The sequence below is a fragment of the Salmo salar genome, chromosome 20 (genome assembly GCF_965601325.2).
Source record: "Salmo salar chromosome 20, fSalSal1, whole genome shotgun sequence".
NCBI lineage: Eukaryota > Metazoa > Chordata > Actinopteri > Salmoniformes > Salmonidae > Salmo > Salmo salar.
Window position 1 is genome coordinate 91,061,987 of NC_138310.1, and position 20,497 is coordinate 91,082,483.

Consider the following 20,497-nt stretch of genomic DNA (forward strand, 5'->3'; position numbering starts at 1 on the left):
ACAGTGACTTGTAGAAAAACTACTACAGACTCCCTTGACACCAATTCTGACTGACCTCCAGGCATTGACCTGAAAATTACCTGACTACGTCAGACTCATTCTGAACAAGTTGTAATCTGCCCGGATACTTGGTTTTCTTCCCTTGACATGCGCGCTTGTGTAAGCATAAATGCACATGCACAACGGAACATCCAATTAGGATTTATGCTAGGACCACTTAAGGGCCCAAGCAATATACCAGCCTTAGTAAAGTTGAACATTTACTTCTAGGCCTTTGACTCTACAGCACTCACCAGTTTTCTTCCCAGAAGTCCATAGGTCCTCCCTGTAGACTGCCCAAAACTAGTGCATTACAGCTGTAGACTTATCATATAGTTATCAACTTAGGATAGCGCCTAAGCAACACACCAAGTAGGAAAAACCCTAGATATGGCATTAGAGACAATGCCATGATAATCATTTTGCCAGAACATTGGACGTATATAGAATACAGTCCAATTAGATGATTTTTTTTGTGTGAGAACTATATTTTGTATATTTTTTTTGTTTATGCTTTCATTCCTATTCAGTTCAGTTCCTTTGACACGTAGGAAGTGATAGAGCCATAAACAAAGTCCCCATACAACCATCCCTTAGTGCCACAACGCCGCTCATTGGTGAATGAATGTAATTATATATATTTCATGAGTGTGTGTGCGTTGTTAACATCTGCCTAAGTTACTGCCCAGATCTTCCAGTCTGGAAGACGGGTCCGGAACGGCGACCCCAAATCCGGACACCCACAGCCTATCCTTGTGGCGGCATGCCCGCTGTCAGAGAGCCTACCAAGGTAAACCACCAGAGGGGGGGACCGCAACGGCGATCACCAACCAGGACATCCCCTGGCCCTTCCTGGGGTACTTTGCAGCTTCCAGGGAACCTACCAAGGTACACCACTAGAGGAGACCGCAACGGCGACCACCAACCGGACATCAACTGCCCATCCTTGTGGTGGACTGCTCCGCTTCCAGAGAGCCTATAACAGTTCAACCACCAGAGGGGACTGCAACAATGATCTACCAATGGGACATCACGTGGTCATGATTTTATGTTGATTTGTAACTTGCAGGATAAACAAGATCCAAACCACCAGGGGGGGTATGTCATGACGTTGGCCTCTTTGAGTACAGGGAGGACAGTTGACCCCCTCCCCCCTTGCACCATCCCCCAACCTACCTCCCCCCACCCAGGCCCTGTGTGAAAGGGTTGTAAAATTCCAGAGGAGAATCTTACAACCACATGGCCCAGTTGAGACACAGAGGGGTGCCATAGAGAGACACAGGAAATTCTTCCAACTCACAGAATTGGGGAACCGAATGACATTTGTGTTCTGGAGAAGGTATGGAAGATTGGTGAAGAATCCAGCTACGAACTGGTCTGCTTGGTACAATTTTGTGATACTCAGAAGAGACAATATAGCCATATTACCATAAAACGGTTTATATAATAGCCTCAGCCTTGAGACTTGCATCCACATGGTTGTATAGAATGTATTAATAAGGATAAAGCTATTTGTAATACATTGAGATGCTATGTACTGATGTTAATGTGATAGAATTATACTTCTGTACCAAGCTTAACTCAGTCATCGGCACGCCCCCAGGGACACAGACAGGACCAGGTGTCATGTGACATGTTCACTATAAAACCATAGCCTGATCTACTTTCTTCAGACCTGGCCTCCACTCCATTGCGAGTTGGCCAATAGGTTTGACCATCCAAGTACTCTACTGAAAGTGAACTATACCACGTGGTTAACTTTTAGAGTATTGATACCGACAGAATAAGAACAAGTCTTTGATATTAATTAATAGTCTGCAGCTAGAAATGATATCATTGAACGCGAAGACCAACGAAACATCCATTCTATGACGACATTAATGAATGTCGCTTTGAAAGATCCCTTCTAACCGAGAGAGAGAGAGAGAGAGAGAGAGAGAGAGAGAACGCGGACAAAACTCTCCAACCGAACGACGCTCCAACAAGGATCCCGACGACACACTGAGCGTAAATATATATTGATTGCAATTGTTCCCGAATGAGTGAGCGTTCAATTGTCAATTGTTAATATTAATGAACTCTGTGTACCTTCTCAGCTGCCCTTTATGACCCATTGTTCAACAAGACACCAGCCATGCCTGTTTTAGCCCACTAGGGCACATTACTCTACCAATTCTTTGTGATGATAATTACTGTTTGTATACTTTCTGTGAATTAATTAGTTTAGTAAATAAATGATTTTAAGACAATTGATGTATGGATGACTCTTAGTAAAGACTGGGTTCGTGCAGATACAACAATTTACGACGTTTGGAATGAGACTGGACGCGAGGTAAAATACACCATTTAAACCAGAAGATAATCGGCCTATACTATAATAGAATATAATATATAATGTTATAATATAGGAAAGTTATATTAGGAAAATTATAACTTTGTAATCTGAATATTTTCCTTGGTGCCCCGATCTCCTAGTAAATTACAATTAAACGATGAATCAGTTTGATCGCGTGATAATAATTACAGGGAGTTAATTGATAAACATGTCTTCAGTTTAATGTTACCCCAAAGACACGACATTGGTTAACCTGTTGGGTCTAGGGGGCAGCATTTGCACGTCTGGATAAAAAAAATGTACCCGATTTAATCTGGTTACTAATCCTACCCAGTAACTAGAATATGCATATACTTATTATATATGGATAGAAAACACTCTAAAGTTTCTAAAACTGTTTGAATGGTGTCTGTGAGTATAACAGAACTCATTTGGCAGGCAAAACCCTGAGACATTTTCTGACAGGAAGTGGATACCTGATGTGTTGTATTGACTTTAAACCTATCCCATTGAAAAACACAGGGGCTTAGGAATATTTTGGCACTTCCTATTGCTTCCACTAGATGTCACCAGCCTTTACAAAGTGTTTTGAGTCTTCTGGAGGGAGATCTGACCGAACAAGAGCCATGGAACGATGATGTCCCATTAGACACCTGGCGCGCGAGTTCATGTTGGGTACCCTCGTTCCAATACGTTATAAAAGAGTATGCATTCGTCCACCTTGAATATTATTCATGTTCTGGTTAAAAAAGGCCCTAATGATTTATGCTATACAACGTTTGACATGTTTGAACGAACGGAAATATATTTTTTCCCCTCGTTCATGACGAGAAGTCCGGCTGGCTTACATCATGTGCTAACGAGACGGAGATTTTTGGACATAAATGATGAGCTTTTTTGAACAAAACTACATTCGTTATGGACCTGTGATACCTGGAAGTGACATCTGATGAAGAGAATCAAAGGTAATGGATTATTTACATAGTATTTTCGATTTTAGATCTCCCCAACATGACGTCTAGTCTGTATCGCAACGCGTATTTTTCTGGGCGCAGTGCTCAGATTATTGCAAAGTGTGATTTCCCAGTAAGGTTATTTTTAAATCTGGCAAGTTGATTGAGTTCAAGAGATGTAAATCTATAATTCTTTAAATGACAATATAATATTTTACCAATGTTTTCTAATTTTAATTATTTAATTTGTGACGCTGACTTGACTGCCGGTTATTGGAGGGAAACGATTTCCTCAACATCAATGCCATAGTAAAACGCTGTTTTTGGATATAAATATGAACTTGATAGAACTAAAAATGCATGCATTGTCTAACATAATGTCCTAGGAGTGTCATCTGATGGAGATTGTAAAAGGTTAGTGCATCATTTTAGCTGGTTTTATGGTTTTGGTGACCCTGTCTTTGACTTGACAAAACATTACACACAACTCTTGTAAATGTACTGTCCTAACATACTCTAAATTTATGCTTTCGCCGTAAAACCTTTTTGAAATCATAAAACGTGGTTAGATTAAGGAGATGTTTATCTTTCAAATGGTGTAAAATAGTTGTATTTTTTTTAAATTTGAATTTTGACATTTATTTGGATTCAAATTTGCCGCTCTTGAAATGCACCTGCTGTTGATGGAGTGCACCACGGGTGGCACGCTAGCGTCCCACCTAGCCCCAAGAGGTTAAAAGTGGAGCGATGCGAAACTACACTTCGAGGGGTCACTCAGACTACCTCGCCTCTCACGTTGAGAGTCATGCGGAAACTACACTTCAAGGACGTATCGCTCGTTCACCCTGTGTATGTTACCAGCCTCGAAACTGTACCCCTGCTACTTGGAGCAGACTTGATGGATCGATTACTCCCATTGATGGATTGGAAAACCAACCAGGTATGGTCACAGGCCACAGTGCCTTCTCCACTGACCACACTGTCTTCCCCTAACGCTAGCTGCAACGCAGTCATTCACGAGGGGTATCTGTCGAAAGCACCCCTTGGGAAAAAGACGTTTAGAAACCTCTTGGTACCGAATCCGATCCAAGGAGATATTACGATATCTCGACACATTCCATCAGCCAATCTGATTGACCATTCTTTTCATGATTTCGAGCCAGCTGTCTCTGTGAATGAGCAACTTCCCTCCTCCTTGCAGTCGTGCAATACGGTAGTTGAGATGAACTTCTCTTGCGCTTCGGACACTTCCGCAAGCACTGCGGCCGTCTCAGCAAGAAAAACATTGATGCTCAGAGTACACTCTGCTTCCGATGATACTCCTTCTGCTTTGTTGGGGACTGTCACCCCTTACAATGACACTAATGGCGTCAGTCCAGCAACTGACCCGATGACTCCCACTGGTGAAACACTTTGCGATATCACAGACCGATATCCTCGTCTCAGTTTGCAGGTACTGAAGAGGTTGCCACACGCGGACGCGGTGGTGACTGACAGACCTCGACAGCCACTGAGGGTGTTGAAGCACAAACACCAGGAGATTTGGTTGAAAGGTTACAGCCATTCTCATAATAACGCGGCCACTGACAACTCGTACATAGGGTCCGACCTTTTCGTTTGCGCCTTGGACACCAACACCACCCGCTGGTGGGGGGGTCCCGAGACCCAAAGGGGGGGAATAGTAGCCCAGACCCATGATGAGCCTCATCGAGGCCGGTGGGGGGGTCGAGACTACGGACAACACCGTACGAGGCCGCCAGAGCATAAATCAAATCTAGTTGTAAACTCCCCTATGAGAACAGTGAGGAGCAGACAGGCCCCTAGACGGGGATTATCTTAGAACACATCTAAGATAGTACTGAGGTGTACCACACTGGTCGTAAAGGAAGTCCAATGGACTTGTCCACCTCCAAAACAAATGGCAACAAAAATCATTCCTTGCCATGTGTAGGTTCAACTACAATACAACTAGTAATATCCTCCAATCATGTGTTCCGGTAGATAATATTTCAGAATAAATCGGTAGGACAACTGGACCCCTTGAATACCAGTACCAATACCACAGTCAGTCCAGCAACACTCAGTAAGAGGATTAGTAACCTCACAAGTTAAATTGCTATTGATAATAGCGACATAGGAGTCACTCAGAGTGCAACACGGGGAAGGGAATCTCCATTGCACTCTTCCAATGGTTAACACATGCCACTAATAAATAGAACACTCCGTTCAGGAGAAAAGTTATTCGAAGTCATGAACCATGATCACACCACGTATGACTGGTCCAATACTTAAAGAGTACTTCCGTCGTGAGGTTAGCTCCTCCGTGGATAACATAGCTATGAAATAGACTTCATACCTATCGCATCTACAATAGTGGAAGACACAGTGACTTGTAGAAAAACTACTACAGACTCCCTTGACACCAATTCTGACTGACCTCCAGGCATTGACCTGAAAATTACCTGACTACGTCAGACTCATTCTGAACAAGTTGTAATCTGCCAGGATACTTGGTTTTCTTCCCTTGACATGCGCGATTGTGTAAGCATAAATGCACATGCACAATGGAACATCCAATTAGGATTTATGCTAGGACCACTTAAGGGTCCAAGGAAAATACCAGCCTTAGTAAAGTTGAACATTTACTTCTAGGCCTTTGACTCTACAGCACTCACCAGTTTTCTAACCAGAAGTCCATAGGTCATCCCTGTAGACTGCCCAAAACTAGTGCCTTACAGCTGTAGACTTATCATATAGTTGTCAACTTAGGATAATACCCTAAGCGCCACCCCGCAAATTAGGAAAGCCCTAAATATGACATTAGACAATGCCATGATAGGGTCATTTTGCCAAGACTATGGACGTAGATAGAATACAGTCCAATTAGATGATTAAGGTGGCATAACTATATTTTGTTTTGTTTATGCTTTCATTCATTTTGTTTCATTTTCTTCGGCACATAGAAAGTGATAAAGCCATAAACAACTCCCCCATACAACCATCAGTTAGTGCCACAACGCCGCTCATTTGGGAGGAAATGTAATGATATATTTCATGAGTGTGTGTGCGTGCGTGCGTTGTTAACATCTGCCTAAGTTACTGCCCAGATATTCCAGTCTGGACGACCAGACGACGGGTCCGGAACAGTCGATCCCAATCCGGACATCCGCTGCCGAGCCATGGAACGGACTTCTTCATTTGCAGAGACCCTACCCGGGTCAACCACCAGAGGGGGGACTGCAATAGCAACCACCAACTGGACATCTGCTGCCCAGCCTTGGAGCGGACTTCTTCATTTGCAGACACCCTACCCGGGTCGACCGCCAGATGGGGACCACAACGATGATCCACAACCAGGACAACCCACGTTCATTTTTATGTTGGTTTACAACATGCAGGTTAATCGCAAGATTGAACCCAACATGGGGGGACTGTCATGACGTTGGCCTGTGGGTAAGGTTTATGACCCCCCCATAAATACCTTTCTCCCTTCCCCTCTCTGACCCTACTGAAGGACTGCTGTCCTGAAGGACTGCTGTCCTGTTAAATATAGAGAGTCTGGGAACATCAAACAAATGGGGAAAGGAACCATATTTTGGTAATAAAACCAGTTGGAAATATGCTTTGGAACGTAATGAGTATGGATGTCAGTTCGGTTGTCATCTGAGACATTATGACTGATGACAGGACGACATAAACTGTACCTGGGAAAGTATACACCCTCTAGTTATCAGAGTCACATGGAATTGTTATGCAATTGAAATGTTTGATATTGAAATTGTTTGTTAGGAGATTAAATGTAATTTTAGCTTCCAAATGAGAGAATTGGGTTTTCATAAGGAAAGTGCCCTGCTTGATCAGTGGCCCACCCCTGTGAAGAGACAGGGGTTATAAACGATGAAACACATCCTTCCCCCTCTCCACTATATAAGCCTTTGATGAAAAGATAACCACAAGTTCCAGTACGTGAGGTCTGCAGCCTCTACGTTAGAAGGACACACATGTCAAGTACAGAACTAAGCCAACCTCGGCGTGAGCTTTGGTGGCGAATGGTATGAACTTTGAGCTTATTCACTACAGAAGTGATACTTCCTAGCCTTTGAGTTAGCAGCGGCCGCTGTAGACGGGGGCTAGGAAAGGACGGACGACGGATCCAGTCTAACAGACAGACGAAGATACCACCACGTATCCAATTTACCACCAGAGACATTCTTCCGAGGACAGGAAGATCTGTTGGCCAACCCGGCCAGCATCTACGACCAATCTACCGAAGCGCAGCTCAGAGTAAGTATTTATTGCATTTTCCTTTTCCAAATGGGCGGTAATTTAGAATGCATAAGATAATGTATTTACGATAGGAACAAAGAAACAGCAGCTATGCTAAGTCTTCCCGCTCTTTCATTCAAGCCCAACCCCCTTTCCTTTGTGTAACCAGCCATCATACAGGTTCCGTCCACCGGGACGTTTTCTGTATGACATCATTTGTATTCTGTGTATTTGTAATTCTGTGTGATTAGTTTATTTAGTAAATAAATAATTAAACCCAATTTCGTATTGCTGATTCCACTTGTTAGCCAGGGTTCGTGAAGATAGCCAAGAATTTACAACTTTCATTATGAGACTGAAAATAAGATAAGGGTTAATATTGACTGCTATCGATGTAAAATATTACTAAGTATTTTAAGAGTTTATTCGGAAGATAACGGCTCTATAAACGTTCTTCCGTGGTGCCCCGACTTTCTAGTTAATTACATTTACATGATTAGCTTAATCAGGTAATATTAATTACAGAGAAAGAATTTTATAGGTTAGCATGTCATATCACTTAATCCGGCATAGCCAAAGACACAACACCACTCACAGTAAACATTCACAGGCTGTTATAGAAGGACACACCACCCACAGTAAACATTCACAGGGTGTTACAGAAGTTAAACTCATACAAATATTACATGTGGCAGTAAAGTGGGATGATTTAGCAACACCCTTCTACTGTCCCTGTACGTTCTATCAAAAACTACAAGCTTACATAACAGTCATCGTGGGATAGTATCACCGTTACTGTGTGTAACTACCATCTATAATTACCAAATAACATATTGTCATTATGTCTTGAGGAAAGTAAATCTACACGCAGATCAGTCATTGTGCTAAACCCCATACTCACTGAAGAACCCTAATGGATGTCCTAAACCTGGTTTCAAGTATAGAGGTAGCAGATTGAAAGGCGTCGAAAAATGGCACCCTATTCCCTATGTAGTGCACTTCTTTTGACCAGGGCCTTGATCAGAAGAAGTGCACTACGAAGGGACCAGGGTGCCATTTTGGGTCACGACCTTGACAGGTCCCGTAGGTTAGCCTAATGATGGGTCTCCAGTTCAGGTGTCCATTCATGTCCTCAGAACCGGATAGAAGACTATGCTTGTCATGGCCTTGAACCTATTAAAGACCTGCCAATAGTAATCTATAGGTAATATTAAACCATATTATACCCACAGGGATGGAGAGTAACTGATTACATGTAATCTGCTAACTTTTTATTTTTATTTTTAATGTAATCAGATTACAGATACTTTAGAGAAACTAGATGATTACTTCTTGAATTACTTTTAAATTCAGAAATTATGTTTTTTCGAAAAAAAATTGACATTATGACACCTTTCTGTTTATTTCATTTACATTAAATTCACCAATGGTAAAAGAAAAATAGAAAAAGGTGCAAGTTTAAGTTTGTTCCACCTGAACCAGTCTGAACACAAGTCAGAGATCACTTTGATGACACGCCAAATGATGTTTACTTCTACGGTTCTTTAAACGGAAAATAATCCAAAAGTAACGGAAAGTAATCGGATTACGTTACTGAGTTTGGGCAATCCAAAAGTTAACTAATTACATTTTTGGAAAGGTAACTATTAACCGTAACGGATTGCATTTAGAAAGTAAAGTAATTTACCAAACCCTGTGCATATCATAGCCATATATTTGAATCATAGTCTGAATATTATGTTTGAATCGAGGCTTACCAATAGCCAAGGAAGTAGCCGTGTCAGTCTGTCTGCTTTGCCTATTTGTCGGTGTAGCGTTGTTGTAGTTACAATAGACTGTCTACACCCAGATTAAAGCGGAAGACCATTTCACATACCGTTCACTATTACATCATGAGATATACAAAATGTTCGTGTCCAGAATAACATGCATTATTGCCGGGAAAATCCAGAAATATGTCACTTGACCTGAGAGTTGGATGTGGATGGTTGACTGAAATGTAATCCACATTCCTTCACGGACGCGCTATGCCAAATCCACTCATGCTTAATTCCGTCAGATAATCGCGGAAGTTCCTTGCCAGCCAGTTTAACGTTCCTTGATGTCTTTTCTTCCTGATTTAGTTCTTATGTCACGAACACGTCTTCACCTGCTTTTGGAACGCTGTCGCCCATGTAGTGCGCAAAGGCGCTAATGTGTACTGGCTGGAGCATGTCCCAGGAATACATTTAAACTTTTAAATCTGTGATCAAAACCTTTGTGATTGTGAAAGAAGTGCGAGACGTTAGGCTATAATGCAACATATTACTGTGTGTGTACCTGATTTGTACAGGAAATAAGCCTACATTGGCACAAGCTCCTGAGTGGCGCAGCGGTCTAAAGGTACTGCATCTCAGTGCTAGAGACGTCACTACAGACCCTGGTTTGATTCCAGGCTGTATCACAACCGGCCGTGATTGGGAGTCCCATAGGGCAGCGAACAATTGTCCCAGTGTATGGTTTGGGTTATGGTTTGGCCGGGGTATGCCGTCATTGTAAATAATAATTTGTTAATTTAACTGACTTGCCAAGTTATATAAATGATAAAGAAAACTGTGGTAGTACCTGCAAATGGCCAAAAGATGTTAGCATAGGCAAAGAGTCGGCCTGGAGTGTGGGCTGGTTTCGCTGGTTGACAGTGTTGTCCAATGAGTGTATGTTGTCAAGAGTTGGATTGGAGCAGCCTCGGGGCAGATATAGACCTATATATAACCTCACTATGACCAATGTAGTACTTTTCATACCAAAGCCCTAACTAAATCATCCAGGTTAAAAGTGTAAACTTACAAAATCTCAATGTAACTTCTGTTCTTCCTCCTTCTCATCATCGTCATTATTATCCTCATTATGATAAAAAAACAAATGTAATGTTTTAATATCCAGTTCCTCTGACTTCCATTGGATAACTAATAAGCACTTGAAGAAAGTGATTTGCTGTCTACTAGGCATCTGTAGATAACGAGCATGTATAGACTTCAGCAGTGGATGATCCGTATGATTCATGAAGATTGTATAATAATCATTAATAATCATTTTCTGAGGTTTACAGTCATTTTTTCCACGAGACTCCTCTGCCGATCCCAAATAGCGCTCAATCACCTCGACGCGAACACCTTTTTGGTAGTTTAGTATTGTTCTATTAGAACGCCCTCAGATCAGCCTTATTTCAGACGTTTTTATTAGGCTATTTGCAAATAGCTATTTATATTTTCATTGGGGGCAATTAAAGTAGTATATTCATTTTTTTATATAAATATTATAGCAATTTCAGCCACTTTTTTTGTGATGATTTGTAAAAGTGAACAAATCTGGGTTTTCTCTCATCCTGTCCCGCTATGCAATTTACAATAACAACACCGTGACTGACAGAAAATCCCTCCCCTTTCATTTTATAACTCCTCCTTTTCACAGGAGGTTGTGTTGTAAAAAGGTGAAGTCTCTCTCTCTCGCTCTCTACTCTCTCTCTCTCTCTCTCTCTCTCTCTCTCTCTCTCTCTCTCTCCAACAAAACAACCCGATTAAGTTTCCTAGCCAACCGTTTCACAAAGCGTACCCGTTATAATCTTTTCAGAGAAAGAGATGTTTACCAGCTCTATAAGAATGAAAACCTAGTGCTGTTTCTGCTTTTGAAGTATCTGTCATTGGTCGTGTGAGTTGTCAGTCAGATATGGGTGGTATTACTACGGACAGCTCCGGTAACACGGCTGTCGGGCTGTGAACTGACATTCAACAGGCGAGAGTAAACGGAACTGGCGCACTCAATAATAACTGCGACTTGGATTGTAAAAACAAAAAGTTCACCAAGCTGGGTTTTTTCTTCTTCTTCTATTCTAACTTTTCTATTCTATTCGTTAACAATCAGAATATCTACTTCTTATTTTTATTTTTATTTTTTCATCGTCGACTTAGATGTTGTTGTCTCCGCCTTGATTTGTGACTTTATATCAATGTAGTGTTATCGGACGGACCGATATTTTTGTTCAGGTGGTCGACCACTAACCCCCCCTTCTCGGTTGTTTACTTGCTGGCTGACTTCACATCACCCGCTGTGTATGAATAACTTTCTAATTACTAATTCTATGTGACATTTGACGCTATTCTAGCTACTACTATGGCCGAGGCAGCCCAACAACCACAACAGGTTGAGATCGACCCGGATTTCGAGCCTCTCTCCCGGCCCCGTTCCTGCACGTGGCCCCTGCCGCGTCCGGAGTTCATCACCCCGGGCGACTCCAACACCTCCTCTCCCGCCCCTTCTATCAAACAAGAACCCAGCAGTAACTCCGATTTCATCTCCAGCCTCAGTTTATTAGAAGAGACTGAAGACTACTCCGAAGAGGATCAGAAACACACCGTCCTCTGCAATGATTTCCAATGTCAGGAAAACTGCATCCACGACCACCATCAACAGCATCATCAGCAGCAGCAGCAGCAGCAGCACCCGGGGAACGGCACCCAACTCCCGCAGCAACAGGTGCTTCTGCTGTCCTCCCCGGTCGGCTCTTCATCTTCAGTAGCGGCTGCGGCCGCTGCAGCTGCCCAGAGGAAAAGCAGTTCATCTCGGCGTAACGCCTGGGGCAATATGTCTTACGCAGACCTCATAACTAAGGCTATTGAGAGCACCCAGGATAAGAGGCTTACCTTGTCTCAGATCTATGACTGGATGGTGAAGAACGTGCCTTATTTCAAGGACAAGGGAGATAGCAACAGTTCTGCTGGGTGGAAGGTAAAAGCTTTCAATACATTTCATCTAATGACATTTGAGTTATGTTTTAAGGGCTATAAAAAAAAACAATGATAAGGATATAGAGAAATTGACCTTTAATTGCCTATATATATCAAAGTTGACGCTTTTCATAATTTTTTTAATGATGATATTGTAACGACCCTGGGTTTATAAGCGCTTATATCGACTCTGCCGCTTGAACAGGCTTCTGCGGCACAGTCGATAGCGCGCTGGACTTCGGGCTTAGAAGGTCGAGGGTTCGAGACCCGCTCCACTGCTTGTTTCATTACAATATTAACCCACGTTATCACATGTTAACAACACATGTAACTAATAAGTAAGACCAGGTGAGGGTGACATGCTGCTTGCCAGAATATGTTTATTGTAGGATTGGGTATTATAAACAATGTTAAAATGCTATTTCTTGAGGTGCAGTTGTTCATTTCTATCTTTATAGCATCATGCTCTGTATCAGAGGAGACACGATGTGCTGGTCTTGTGTATCCCAATCAATCAGTCACTTTATGTCCATTCATTGTATGTCCTGATGAAACCTGTGGTTGCCAATTGTAACCCAGTCAGCAAATGGACACACACACACACACACACACACACACACACACACACACACACACACACACACACACACACACACACACACACACACACACACACACACACAACACACACACACACACACACACACACACACACACACGGCGGCCTCAATAGGATTCTTGTCCAACTCCGGCTGCCTCCCCATAATACTATTGCACAAGAGGGTACTGGGAGTCAGACTCTGATGGGATGTGATAGGCTAGCTACGCTTAGTCCCTCCTCCTCTCCTCTCCCAGTACTGCTAATATTCAAAGTTAACATACTGTGCTGTAGTTGAGACACAGACGCTGGTCTCACTCATGTCTCTGTGCCAAAGTATGTTAGCAGCAACCCTGTCTACACTCGCTGTGCCAAAACACACTAACACCGAATGGCATATGTTATTATAATTATTATGTAGTTATTATATTAAGACTTTAGTTAGATGTGTAGCCTGGGTTTCTCTCCTGCTATTCCTCTGTCATAGCTAGAACTTTGGGTTCTGTCTCAGTCAGAGTAAAGGTATTTCTGTAGGGGCCCGGCAGGTGATTGTGAGGTGCGAGTGAGGAAAGGGTTTGTATATCCGTCACGTGCTACGATGACGAGGGCACACACCTCTTTCTAACAGGAGAAGGACAGCCCCTTTCTCCTTCTCTTCCTTTCCTATTTCACCCCTTATATCAATTCAATTCAAAGGGGCTTTATTGGCATGGGGGAAACATATGTTAACGTTGCCAAAGCATGTGAAATAGATAATGAACAAAAGTGAAAATAAACACTCAGAAATGAACAGTAAAAATTACACTCACAAATGTTTTGAAATAAATAGAGACATTTCAAATGTCGTATTATGTCTATATACCGTGTTATAACAATGTGCAAATAGTTAAAGTACAAAAGGGAAAATAAATAAACATAAATATGGGTTGTATTAACAATGGTGTTTGTTTTCTCTCTTCTCTCTCTCTCTGTCTCTCTCTGTCTCTCTCTTCTTTCTCTCTGTCTCTCTGTCTCTCTCTTCTCTCTGTCTCTCTCTTCTCTGTCTCTCTGTCTCTCTCTTCTCTCTCTCTCTCTCTCTCTCTCTCTCTCTGTCTCTCTCTTCTTTCTCTCTGTCTCTCTGTCTCTCTCTTCTCTCTGTCTCTCTCTTCTCTGTCTCTCTGTCTCTCTCTTCTCTCTCTCTCTCTCTCTCTCTCTCTCTCTCTCTCTGTCTCTCTCTGTCTCTCTCTCTCTCTCTCTCTCTCTCTGTCTCTCTCTCTCTCTCTCTCTCTCTCTCTCTCTCTCTCTCTCTCTCTCTCTCTCTCTCTCTCTCTCTCTCTCTCTCTCTCGCTCTCTCTCTCTTCATCGATTTCCACTAAAACACGGCCAGCTGTTATCGAAGACTGTATAAGTAAACTGTTGGCCTGTAATTATGTGACGTACATAGTCCTGAACTTCTGACTGACGGAGACTGGTAGGGAACTTATTCTGCCATTGTTGAAGTTAAATAACATGTAGAGATGTATAGACGTAAATGATTTTGCATATAGGACCATGGTTAACATCCAAATGGACCAGGGCTCTGGTCAAAAGTAGTGCACTATGAAGGGAATAGGGCGCCATTTTGGATGCACACCATGGTTTTGTTGTAGAACTGATATCCTTAACCTGTAGCACCACATGAAGGTCTATAACACCTTGACATACTGTCCTGTAAAACCTTGACTTACTGTCCTGTAATACCTTGACTTACTGTCCTGTAACACCTTGACTTACTATCCTGTAACACCTTGACTTACTATCCTGTAACACCTTGACTTACTGTCCTGTAACACCTGGACTTACTGTCGTGTAACACCTTGACTTACTGTCCTGTAACACCTGGACTTACTGTCGTGTAACACCTGGACTTACTGTCCTGTAACACCTTGACTTACTATCCTGTAACACCTTGACTTACTGTCCTGTAACACCTGGACTTACTGTCGTGTAACACCTTGACTTACTGTCCTGTAACACCTGGACTTACTGTCGTGTAACACCTGGACTTACTGTCCTGTAACACCTTGACTTACTATCCTGTAACACCTTGACTTACTGTCCTGTAACACCTGGACTTACTGTCGTGTAACACCTGGACTTACTGTCCTGTAACACCTTGACTTACTGTCGTGTAACACCTTGACTTACTGTCCTGTAACAGCTGGACTTACTATCCTGTAACACCTGGACTTACTGTCCTGTAACACCTGGACATACTGTCGTGTAACACCTTGACTTACTGTCCTGTAACACCTGGATTTACTGTCCTGTAACACCTGGACTTACTGCCATGTAACACCTGGAATTACTGTCGTGTAAGTAAGTAGTAGTTGTAATGATTATTGAAAATAGCTGACAGAATCACCCAACCTCTCATCTTTGACCCCATAACACCATGTCTGTTGGTAGATTATTGACATGTTGGTGATGATTTTGAGGGGGTAAGAACAGAAATTTTTAGTTAGACGTCATAAACAGAGAGAGAGACTATCAGGAGCACAAAACGAAGAAAAATTAGTTTAGGATATAATTCATTCTACTGTCTTTGGTTAGTATTAGCACCCTTCAAAATGTCAGGAGAACGATACAGGTTACCAACACCTGTTTTTTAATGATGATTTTTAAACTTTTTAAATTCTATTTATGTAAATGTCTCTGGATAAGAATGTGTCTCTCTCTCTCATTCCATGTGTCGGTAGCAGTAATGTCTGTCAGTGACATTCCAGAGTGGCTTGGCAGACGAGGAGTACCACGCCTTTACTCCTTGTGTGTGCGAGTGCGTGTGCGGTCATGCGTGCATTTGTGTGTGCGAGTGTGTGTGAGAAGCACACACACTAATGTTGAACTCCCAGGGAGGGAGGGAGAGAAGGAGGGAGGGAGGGAAAGGATAGAGAGAAGAGAGAGGAGAGCAGAGGAGAGGAGGGAGATGAGAGGAGGGTGAGTGAGTGAGAGGAGGGAGAGTAGAGGAGAAGAGAGGAAAGGAGAGGAGAGGGAAGAGAGGAGAGGAGAGGAGAGGGAAGAGAGGAGAGGAGGGAAGCCTCTATATCTCCAAGGCTGGTAGAGACAGAAACACAGCTGGGCTTTCACTAGTCTCTCTCTCACTCTCTATCTCTCTCCCCCCTCTCTCCCTCCCCCTTTCCCTCTATCTCTCTATCTCTCCCCTCCCCCCTCTCTCTGTCTCTCTCTCAACCCCCTCTCCCTCTCTCTCTCACCTCTCCCCCCTCTCCCCCTCTCCCTCTCCCTCTCCCCCCTCTCTCTTTCTCTCTCTTTCTCTCTCTCCCCCTCTCCTCCCTCTCCCCCTCTCCCCCTCTCTCTATCTCTCTCTCTCTCCCCCCTCTCCCCCCTCTTCCCCTCTTCCCCTCTCTCTATCTCTCCCCCTCTCCCCCTCCCTCTCTTTCTCTCTCTCTCCCCCTCTCCCCCCTCTCCCCCTCCCCCCTCTGTCTCTCTCTCTCTCTCCCCCCCAGGACATCTATCTGCTGTATCACCAGACTCTCCACACAACACTTCATGGAAAGTGTGGATATGTTAACAAGTTAATGGAATGGCCGGGTTTCTAGGAAAGTTGTGTAGCTCCCAGCACAGTAGGTTGTGTAGCACCCAGCACAGTAGGTTGTGTAGCACCCAGCACAGTAGGTTGTGTAGCACCCAGCACAGTAAGTTGTGTAGCACCCAGCACAGTAAGTTGTGTAGCACCCAGCACAGTAAGTTGTGTAGCACCCAGCACAGTAAGTTGTGTAGCACCCAGCACAGTAGGTTGTGTAGCACCCAGCACAGTAAGTTGTGTAGCACCCAGCACAGTAGGTTGTGTAGCTCCCAGCACAGTAAGTTGTGTAGCTCCCAGCACAGTAAGTTGTGTAGCTCCCAGCACAGTAAGTTGTGTAGCACCCAGCACAGTAAGTTGTGTAGCACCCAGCACAGTAGGTTGTGTAGCACCCAGCACAGTAGGTTGTGTAGCACCCAGCACAGTAAGTTGTGTAGCACCCAGCACAGTAAGTTGTGTAGCACCCAGCACAGTAAGTTGTGTAGCACCCAGCACAGTAAGTTGTGTAGCACCCAGCACAGTAAGTTGTGTAGCACCCAGCACAGTAGGTTGTGTAGCACCCAGCACAGTAAGTTGTGTAGCACCCAGCACAGTAGGTTGTGTAGCTCCCAGCACAGTAAGTTGTGTAGCTCCCAGCACAGTAAGTTGTGTAGCTCCCAGCACAGTAATTTGTGTAGCACCCAGCACAGTAAGTTGTGTAGCACCCAGCACAGTAGGTTGTGTAGCACCCAGCACAGTAGGTTGTGTAGCACCCAGCACAGTAAGTTGTGTAGCACCCAGCAGTAGGTTGTGTAGCACCCAGCACAGTAGGTTGTGTAGCACCCAGCACAGTAAGTTGTGTAGCACCCAGCACAGTAAGTTGTGTAGCACCCAGCACAGTAAGTTGTGTAGCTCCCAGCACAGTAAGTTGTGTAGCACCCAGCAGTAGGTTGTGTAGCTCCCAGCACAGTAAGTTGTGTAGCTCCCAGCACAGTAAGTTGTGTAGCACCCAGCAGTAGGTTGTGTAGCTCCCAGCACAGTAAGTTGTGTAGCTCCCAGCACAGTAAGTTGTGTAGCTCCCAGCACAGTAAGTTGTGTAGCTCCCAGCACAGTAAGTTGTGTAGCACCCAGCACAGTAAGTTGTGTAGCACCCAGCAGTAGGTTGTGTAGCACCCAGCACAGTAAGTTGTGTAGCACCCAGCACAGTAAGTTGTGTAGCACCCAGCACAGTAGGTTGTGTAGCACCCAGCACAGTAAGTTGTGTAGCACCCAGCAGTAAGCTGATGTAGTTAATGTAGTTAGGTACCCGGCCCAGTTCTAGAGCTTGCCTGACACGGTAGGTTGCGAGTCCCAAATGGCACCCGTTTCCCTACAGAGTGCACTTCTCTTGACTGTAGCCTGTAGGGAAATAGGGTACCATTTTGGATGCAGGCTAGGTAGAGTAAGTAGAGCAGAAAGCTTGAGGAGTGTCCTCCCCTCACTAACCATACAGATACTAATATACCTAAAGTGAAAGGCTAGTCTTATGTGTAGTTCATAAGGCCTGCTTTGTGCTAGAGTGGGTGGGGGTTGATGAAAATACGTCAAAGGACTCTTGTCCTTAACGTCTAGATTCGGTAGCTATCTCTGCAATGCCTCAGTAGGCTAAAAAGTGTAGTTATTAATGAGGGTGTTCATGGAAAGTTTTGCAGCACACATTAAGTTGGCCTCTCATACGATGTGTTATAATGTAACTACACTAGTCAGCAGAATTACACTGTTATGACAGACTTACATGCCCCACAATGTAGTACAGGAAAATACCAGCTTTAAGACATTTATCACGGATCAGTTATGTTGTACAACGACGACAAGTCTACTGTGAATAATGTAAATACTGTGAATACTGTGAACACTGTAAATACCGTAAATGCTGTGAATACTGTGAATACTGTAAATGCTGTGGATACTGTAAATACTGTGAATACTGTGGATACTGTGAACACTGTAAATACCGTAAATACTGTGAATACTGTGAATAATGTAAATACTGTGGATACTGTGAACACTGTAAATACCGTAAATGCTGTGAATACTGTGAATACTGTAAATACTGTGGATACTGTGAACACTGTAAATACTGTGAATAATGTAAATACTGTGGATACTGTGAACACTGTAAATACCGTAAAAATACTGTGAATACTGTGAATACTGTAAATACTGTGGATACTGTGAATACTGTAAATACTGTGAATACTGTAAATAATGTAGATACTGTGAATAATGTAAATACTGTGGATACTGTGAACACTGTAAATACCGTAAATGCTGTGAATACTGTGAATACTGTAAATACTGTGAATAATGTAAATACTGTGGATACTGTGAATACTGTAAATACTGTGGATACTGTGAACACTGTAAATACCGTAAATGCTGTGAATACTGTGAATACTGTAAATACTGTGGATACTGTAAATACTGTAAATACTGTGAATACTGTGAATACTGTAGATACTGTGAATAATGTAAATACTGTGGATACTGTGAACACTGTAAATACCGTAAATGCTGTGAATACTGCGAATACTGTAGATACTGTGAATACTGTAAATACTGTGGATACTGTAAATACTGTGGATACTGTGAACACTGTAAATGCTGTGAATACTGCGAATACTGTAGATACTGTGGATACTGTAAATACTGTAAATACTGTGAATACTGCGAATACGGTAAATACTGTGGATACTGTAAATACTGTAAATACTGTGAATACTGCGAATACGGTAAATACTGTGGATATTGTAAATACTGTGAATACTGTGAATACTGTAAATAATGGAAATACTGTAAATACTGTAGATACTGTAAATACTGTAAATATTGTGAATACTGTGAATACTGCGAATACTGTGAATATGTCATATTTAGGGATGTTTATGTGGTACTTTAATATGTGGTATTGTCCAATGAGTTACCTCCTAATGTTGAACTGTCATCTCCTCTCCTAATGTTGTACTGTCATCGCCTCTCCTAATGTTGAACTGTCATCTCCTCTCCTAATGTTGTACTGTCATCTCCTCTCCTAATGTTTAACTGTCATCTCCTCTCCTAATGTTGTACTGTCATCTCCTCTCCTAATGTTGAACTCTCATCTCCTCTCCTAATGTTGAACTGTCATCTCCTCTCCTAATGTTGTACTGTCATCTCCTCTCCTAATGTTGAACTGTCATCTCCTCTCCTAATGTTTAACTGTCATCTCCTCTCCTAATGTTGAACTCTCATCTCCTCTCCTAATGTTGAACTGTCATCTCCTCTCCTAATGTTGTACTGTCATCTCCTCTCCTAATGTTGAACTGTCATCTTCTCTCCTAATGTTGAACTGTCATCTCCTCTCCTAATGTTGTACTGTCATCTCCTCTCCTAATGTTGAACTGTCATCTCCGCTCCTAATGTTGTACTGTCATCTCCTCTCCTAATGTTGTACTGTCATCTTCTCTCCTAATGTTTAACTGTCATCTCCTCTCCTAATGTTGTACTGTCATCTCCTCTCCTAATGTTGAACTGTCATCTCCTCCTAATGTTGAACTGTCATCTCCTCTCCTAATGTTGTAGTGTCATCTCCTCTCCTAATGTTGAACTGTCATCTCCTCTCCTAATGTTGAACTGTCATCTCCTCTCCTAATGTTGTAGTGTCATCTCCTCTCCTATGTTGAACTGTCATCTCCTCTCCTAATGTTGTACTGTCATCTCCTCTCCTAATGTTGAACTGTCATCTCCTCCTAATGTTGAACTGTCATCTCCTCTCCTAATGTTGTAGTGTCATCTCCTCTCCTAATGTTGAACTGTCATCTCCTCTCCTAATGTTGTAGTGTAACATGTTGTTGTCATAGTTACCTCCTAATGTTATAGTGTAACATGTTGTTGTCATAGTTACCTCCTAATGTTGTAGTGTAACATGTTGTTGTCATAGTTACCTCCTAATGTTGTAGTGTAACATGTTGTTGTCATAGTTACCTC

The 20,497-nt window shown here is 42.8% G+C and overlaps 2 protein-coding genes across 9 annotated transcripts in view; one reads left to right on the forward strand and one right to left on the reverse strand.

Annotated features, from left to right (window-relative positions):
- The window catches only part of slc25a15a (solute carrier family 25 member 15a), a 33,377-nt gene extending 23,497 nt beyond the window's left edge, over positions 1–9,880 (reverse strand). For 2 of the 8 annotated variants that reach the window (XM_045704117.2, XM_045704120.2), the window contains exon 1: positions 9,561–9,880. The gene's annotated coding sequence lies outside the window, so the exon portion shown is untranslated. Of the gene's footprint in view, positions 1–9,350 lie in introns of all 8 variants that reach the window. The other 6 variants (XM_045704116.2, XM_045704119.2, XM_045704115.2 and 3 more) reach the window with 4 other exon arrangements.
- A 1,236-nt stretch (positions 9,881–11,116) lies between these two features.
- The window catches only part of foxo1a (forkhead box O1 a), a 112,225-nt gene continuing 102,844 nt past the window's right edge, over positions 11,117–20,497 (forward strand). Inside the window, exon 1 of the mRNA XM_014163676.3 lies at positions 11,117–12,357. Coding sequence (XP_014019151.3) covers positions 11,743–12,357 — 615 coding nt within the window. The 5' untranslated portion in view covers positions 11,117–11,742. The remainder of the gene's footprint in view (positions 12,358–20,497) is intronic.